Source organism: Lipotes vexillifer, unplaced genomic scaffold (genome assembly GCF_000442215.2).
Source record: "Lipotes vexillifer unplaced genomic scaffold, Lipotes_vexillifer_v1.1 scaffold217, whole genome shotgun sequence".
NCBI classification, from domain to species: Eukaryota; Metazoa; Chordata; class Mammalia; order Artiodactyla; family Lipotidae; genus Lipotes; species Lipotes vexillifer.
Genome location: NW_006788200.1, coordinates 3,501,490 through 3,508,674, shown reverse-complemented (window position 1 = coordinate 3,508,674; position 7,185 = coordinate 3,501,490). Strand labels below are relative to the sequence as shown.

At 52.5% G+C, this 7,185-nt stretch overlaps 1 protein-coding gene across 6 annotated transcripts in view; it reads left to right on the top strand.

The window, feature by feature from the left end:
* MACROH2A1 (macroH2A.1 histone) overlaps nucleotides 1-7,185 on the top strand; it is an 83,838-nt gene that overhangs the window by 28,575 nt on the left and 48,078 nt on the right. For all 6 annotated transcript variants that reach the window (XM_007461381.1, XM_007461379.1, XM_007461378.1 and 3 more), the window contains exons 3-4: nucleotides 4,931-5,037; nucleotides 5,472-5,669. In XM_007461381.1, coding sequence (XP_007461443.1) covers nucleotides 4,931-5,037; nucleotides 5,472-5,669 — 305 coding nt within the window. The remainder of the gene's footprint in view (nucleotides 1-4,930; nucleotides 5,038-5,471; nucleotides 5,670-7,185) is intronic.

Below are 7,185 nucleotides of genomic sequence, written 5' to 3'. Positions count from 1 at the left end.
GGGGGGGGGGGGAGGAAAAAAGACTCTAAGCCTTTGGTCTCTTGGTGAACTGGGAAAGTAGACCTATCAGAGGTATTCATGTTCAGACAGCTGGGCTGTAGCTGAGAAGGCTGCCAAATAATGCTGTTACTCAAGGTTGTGGGAATTTCGTCAAGTGGCCTTAAAACAATCGCGTTCCACGCGGCTGGGGAATGGTGGGCCCAGGGGTGCCTCTGCCGTGCCTGATGCTCTGAGGAGAGAATAAGGTCACGTCGCTGGGCCAGGCCGCTGCATATGATGGAGCCAGCGACTCACCGCTCGCCAGGGACCGGCCCTGGCCAGGAGTCGGAGCCAGAGACACTCCGGTGTTCTGCCAACAAAAAGATCTTAAAACAGGAAACTACCTCACAAGGTGGCTGGTGCAGCTCATCATTCAACCTGTCCCCTTTGCAGTGTTTATAACTGGGGAACCTCACCACGCTGAGGGTCCTCCCCAGAGTGACCCCACGTGCTCTGAGCCCCAAACCAGTCCCAGTGCTGGTCGGCGGTATCAAAATTAGACTGTCACTGGTCAGGAAGACTTGGCTTGAGGGGTGGAGGACCTGGTCAGGGGTTTGTTCCTTCTCCCCGTTACTGCTCTTTGCCAGGTTCCTCCCGTGGCTTCTTAACGGGTTCCATTTGTTTAGGTTACAACCTCAGGGCTGTGGCTCCCGAACCTCCTTCCGAGGCAGGATCCAAGCATGGAGCTCTGGAAACCATGGAGAAAAGAATTTGCGTCTGTAGATGTGCTGCTTTCCTGGTTCTCTTTCTCAGAATCCCTTTTCTCTTAAAACAGACAGAGGCAAAAAAATTTAGAGATGCACAAAGCCTTCCAAAATGCAAGATTAATCATGTGCAGGAAACCCTCCCTGGTAGGGAGACATGAGCTCCATTCAAGTCGAGGCAGAGCTGAAGCGGGCTCCGGCCTAGCCCAGGAGGCGGCCCCCTTGCTGGGGGGGTGAGGGGCCCATCCCCGCGGGCAGTGGGTATAGTGGCAGGAACCCAGGCACAGCCCTGAGCCTAGGGCTTCCGTGAATTTGCCCTTGCTATCATTTGCAAAGCCGAGGATCACTTACTAGGAAGGAAACTTAATCAGGAAATCACCTTTGGTGGCGTGTGCCCTGCCCCAATTCCTCGGCACTCACCACCCTCTCTCCTGCCCTCCCACAGACATGCCCTGGAGAGCAGATGGGAACTGATCCATCTTGTTGAGTTGCTGGCAGTTTGCACCTCTCCTCTCCCACTGCAGCAGGCAGAGCCCTCTCTTAGCCAGGGAAGCCCTTTATGATCCGTTTCTAACACTGGACTGAGGATGAAGGGGGGTCGGTATTACTGAATACTTGGCAAGGGGCGAGTTCGTGCTCTGGGTTCCTACTTTTGTGCACAGCAGGAGTGCGTCCTCCATCTTTCTGGGCTGTTGTCAGCTTCCCCAGCCCTCTGCCTGGGGCGGAGCGGGGGAACACACTTCTCATAAAAGGTGTGTCTCTGAGGTGCTCCCTTTTGTGTGTCCCTTGACGGAAGCCGTTGCGGTGGTAACTGTCCAACTGGAAAACATGCAGGAGTAAACAGAAGATAAAGCTCTTGTGCAGCCAGCCAAGATGGGAATCTCTGCCCCTCTTTGTTACCCCACTTGATGTAGCTCCCTCCCTCCGCACAGGGCTGAGGCTCCTCTCTTTGAAGAAAGGGAGTGGGAGGGCCAGTTATCTTGGTCTTCGCAGATCACAAGTGAGCTGGGGTTTTGCAGAAAGGAAGGAGTCCTGGATTTTCTAGCTCCTTGGTGAAGAAGTCAGAGGAATGACAGGAAGGACACCCAGCCCAGCTCTTTCTGAGGAGTTAGAACACTCCTCACCCCACTCCACACACCTCTCCAGCCCCTCCGTGTCCACCTTGTTATTACTCCCAGGTGGATCCAGTCTGGCATCCCTGAGTCAGGCTGAATTAGCAGTAAGTGAGCACAGTCCTTGAAATTTCCCATGTGGAGAAACTCAGGCTATTTGCGATTGCAGACACAATGTGAGAGTGACGGTGGAGGGGGAGCTAGTGGTAGTCCAGGGGAGTTCTTGGAGAATTGATCGTCCTGTTTCTCAGCTGTGGGTGCTACTTAGAGCTCAGTGCACTGCTTTACTTGCTTGTGTTACATACTGCCTGTGCCTCACCCAAATCAGGGGCCCAAACACACTTGGAGTTCTGGTGACCCCTCTCCACCCTCCAGGTCTTTGCATTCATCATCTGCACCTTCCCCGCACAAAAAATAAAGTAGTGATGCCAAAAATAAAAAAGACCACTTGCCTCTTCCCCTCCACCCTCCACCAGCGGCCATTGCGCCTTCTCTTGGGGAGAGCCTGCACCAATACTCTGGGCAGGAAGAGAAAACAGGCCACTTCCACTTTCCCGAGAAACCATAATTTCAAACGATCTTCTTGTCAAATGGATGGGCTTAGGACACTATTGTGGGTTTCTCTCTGTCTCTCTCTCTCTTTCTCTCTCTCTCTCTCTCTTTAAATGAGGGCCAGGTAAAGCATTCTTAGCACATTATGGGGAGAAGGTTGTAATCCCCCAGCCTCCTCCTGTATATTCTGGCTTTGTGGATACTGATGGCTCCGTGTTTCCTGTGGCCTCAAAGTGGAGGAAGGCTGGGGAGGTGAGGGGGTGGTGGAGGCCAGGAAGCCAGCCAAGTGGGCTACAGCTCAGCGGTGCCAGCTGCCCTCTCCAGCCTTCCTGCCCCTTGGGCTGGCTGTGGCTGGCTCTCCTTCCTGTGCCCTTACTCCTACCTAGGGTCAGGCTCCTGTTGGCGTCAGGCTCCGGCATCACTTCCTCACAGGCAGTGAGTTGGACAATAGCGTTGCAGATGTGCTGCCTCCTGCATGAACGTAGGAGAATGGAGGCCAAGCTGGGCTCATTTCTGCACATGGCATCAGGTCACTTAGACATCCCAAGCACCCTTTCTTGCTTGGCCGTGACAGGGTCATCTCCTCTGGGCTTCGGGACACACAGTCACCCTCAATTATAGGGAAGCTTGCATGAAATTGACAGGTGGGCCTGTACTCAGGCTGTATGGGGAAGAGCCCTGTGGAGACTAATGGATGAGGGTGGGAAGTGTACTGATTATCTCCCCTTCTCCCCCGGCCTCACTCTAGTGACTTGCTCACGTGACGTTAAAGGCGAGGGACCCCTATGGCCTGGGAGCATCAAGAAGGCAGGGGCCTCAGTTGCCTGTGGTGTCCAAGTATCATCAGTGCAGTGATTATTGAGTAAATGAATTCCTGCCTTGGATTTAGGCATTGAATCCGTGTGATCCAGGTGTGAGTATCCAAGCAGCTTTTCAGCTTGACACACAGACTAGTTTTTGCATTGGGTTCACCTGTTAGTACCCCGTAACAACATAAACCATGTAATATTGTAAATTTTAAATACATGGTTTTAATGTAGCTAGAATTTTTTCCCTAGTTATTTTATAATGATTGAGTTTTCGCTTTGCTGGAGACATCTAGTGTCTGCAACATAACTTCGAATATTAGAAATCCTTTAGTACCAGGAAGAGGTCAGACTTGAGCTGAGCCTAGAAGGGAAGGCTAGATGGATATGACAGGCAGGGCTGCGGTGTGGACAGAATTGCAGAAGTGAGGGTGTAAGATACATTTTGGGACAGTCTGCATTTCTCATTAAGAAAATGAGGCGAAAGTGATGAGGTTGACTCTTAGAAAGAGAAGTGGGCCACCAAGGAGAAAAAAATCTCTTGCCAAAGGGTACGTCCTAATTTTCCCCATCTTTGGTGCTGTGGAAGAGTCTGTCTTCTTGTCCGGCAAACCCTGACCCAAAGGACTGGTCAGTAAACTCTAACTTAGCACCAACTCTAAGTCAGGCTCATATCCTTCTAGGTTTTTTATTATTTTGTGGAAAAAGTCAAATATACAGAAAGCTGAGAGAGGAACTCTCTGACGTCTTACTCTCTTACATCACTCCTGGATTTAACAAGTGTTAGTATTTCACCACATTTGTTTTCCTCTGTAGACTTTTTCAGGATTATTTGAGTAAATTCTAGACACCAAGGCCCTTCACCCCTAAATATACTTCAGCATGTAATCTCCTAAGGACAAGATGTTCCCTTCAGAGTGGTAATACCATTATCACACCCAAGAAAACCAATAATTCCTTTGTGTCTTAATATCTGTGTCTACATTCAAATCTCCTCAGTTGTCTCCAGAATGACTTTTATAGCTTTTTTTGCAATCAGGATCCCATCAAGGATTGGCACTATATGTAATTGGCTGTTGTGGCTGTGTAGCCTCTTTTAATCTACTACACTCCACCTTTTTTGTTTTATGTTTTTATGACGTTGACTTTGTAAAGGGTCCAGTCATATCCTTCTAGTTTTGAATCTGAGTGTACAGGCATTCAACATAGGTTCCACTAACAGAAATTTACTAAGTAATACGCCACCACCCCCTGAAGTCCTGTAAACCCATGTATGACCCGTTGCTCAAGATGCACAGTTCAGTCTCGGCCACACTGCTGGCTCCACGGGGTTGGTGCTGGTGACGTCTGGAGCGCTGACTGTAGGCAGCCCTGTTCTGGGAAAGGGCTTCAAATCTCAGCTCTACCACTTCTCACTGAGGGCCTTCAGCTGGTGGTCCTTTCTCCTCTCTAAGCTTCAGGGTCTTCATGTCCACAACAAAGGGGTTGGACCAGGGGTCTTCCTAGTCTCACTCAGCTTTGCCTCTCAACACCTCTGTGACTTGGCTCCAGGTGTTGCCAGGCAGACCGCCTGCAGCTTCGTAGCTCAGGGTGGCTGCTTCGGGAAGCCAATTGCCTGCTCCCATTCCTGGCACCAGGAACAGGGCATCCGGGAGGATGCACACAGTTCTCTGATGCTTTAACCTGACCACAGGCCCTTCCCCTCTGTTCCCCACAGCGGAGATTCTGGAGCTGGCTGGCAATGCAGCAAGAGACAACAAGAAGGGCCGGGTTACGCCCCGGCACATCCTGCTGGCCGTGGCCAACGATGAAGAGCTGAATCAGGTATGGGGCTCTCCTTTCCTTCCCCCACCCAGACACACCAGCAGGCAGTCTTGCTGCCCAAGGGAGGGTGCTGTTTGGCTGGCTATCAAGGGTGTGGACTGCATTTTGGACTATTAGCAGCTTCCCCGTCCCCACCGCCCCCCATGGCAGTTTTTCCCCAAGACTTTATTGGTTTGGGGGAGGGGAATGAAACAAGGTATTTGGCTCTCCTTGGAAGAAAGATGGTTCGGAAACTCCACCCGAGTGAGGGACTCCAAAGACTTGCTCCCCGTGTTGTGAGCCAGGGTCCTTTCAGCCTCCTTGTAGATGCCGTGGAGGAGGGAGCTCTACCAACCAAAAGCAAGAGCATGGGGGGCGGGGCGCAGGGCTGAGTTCTTGAAGGTCACGGACGTGCTGTTCTGACTCACCATCCACTACTTTGGTTTTCCTGCAAGCTGCTAAAAGGAGTCACCATCGCCAGCGGGGGAGTGTTACCAAACATCCATCCGGAGTTGCTAGCGAAGAAACGAGGATCCAAAGGGAAGTTGGAAGCCATCATCACACCACCCCCAGCCAAAAAGGCCAAGTCTCCGTCCCAGAAGAAGCCCGTGTCTAAGAAAGCAGGGGGCAAGAAAGGGGCCCGGAAATCCAAGGTGCGTAGGTGATTTGGCAGGGACGTGTGGAGTGTGGGGCTGGGCGGGTGCCGGCAGGCGGGGTCATGTGGGCTCCCCTTCCTACTGAGGGCTCATTCCTCTCTGGGGTGGGGGCCTGTGGAACAAATGAATCTGGTGACAGAGTGCTAGTCCAGCTCAAGTGGCCAGAGTCTGGACCCAAGTTGGGGACTAGATTTCTGTAGGCAAGGGGGATGTGGGGAGGTGCTGGGGCAGATAGCCCCAGGCTGGAGGGACCTGGTGCCCACCCTTCCCGGAGATGCTCACGCCCGTGGGGTGGGACATGTGTATACAGGAGCTTCCCTGTGCGAGCGACAGCAGTCAAGTCCTGCCCAGAGCTGCCAGCTGCCCACTTGCCCTTGACGTGCCCAGAACTGTCATTGTGTTGCCATGGCTGCATGTCCTCCTCCGTGCCTGTTCCATCAGGGACGGTTCAGACGGTTAGCTCTTTGAAATGACCACCTTGTTAAGGAGGAAAATAGATGCGTTATTTGGGCGCTTCCTGCCGGACCCAGCTGGGATTGAGACTAGGTCGTGGGTGCTGATCTTTCTGTGGGGAGCGAAACCTTCTCATGAGTGTGACCTAATGTCTTCTGAGATGGGGCAGGCCAACTAATCCCAAGCCAGGATCTTCCTGGTCCACCCTCGGGAGGTCCACACCTGTGGCTGGTTGCATTCACCTGTCTGAGACTCCAGGGTAACTGGGACACATGGTTTCAGTTTCTTCCTCGCTGGGCCCTGCCTCTCAGCTGTTGTCACAGACTCCAGGGCCAGCAGACTAGGAACAGCGCAGCTCTGTGTTTAATAAAATGGAATCTTAAGGCTGTTCCACCCTGCCCTGCCCTGGGGTCCCCCTCAGGAGTTATCCTTCTGGCCTCTAGCCAGACTAAGAGGAAATTATCTCTGGCAGAAGGTGGCCTCCCTATTTTGTAAGACCCCCCAGTAATATCCCCTTGGAAATGCTCTGCAAGGCCTAATGCAGTGTCAGTGTCAGGACATTCTTACCAGAGCCCAAAGCCCTCACCAGAGTGAGCTGGTGAGGACACCTTCCCAGAACAGGTCCAGGAGCAGTGACCCGGAGCCACATGCCAGCCCGCCCTCCCAGCATGTCCCCTCCTCTGAGCCCATCCAGACATCAGGCAGGCCTTCACCACATGGGGGGCACCTTCTGTGACCTCTCACCTTCCACCCACACTGTTTGTGTTTGTGGACTCTCTTTAGTTGAGGTGTAAGAGGCTGTATTTTTTGTACGTCCTTCTGGGTGTGGACAAACACTTCCCTGAAAACGACAAAATCTAAATTCCTCTTGCCAACAGACACCCCCCACCCCACCCTACCCCACCAGGCTCAGAATCACTCCCAGCTCTTTGAGAGAGAAACCGGATACAGAAGAGTGTCCTCTAACTTATTTCCAGACACTGCACTCCACCTTGCTCACAAGCCCTGGAGGAGGCTCAGGGCAGGCTGGGGATTTCACAGAGTGCTCATTCCTGCTAAC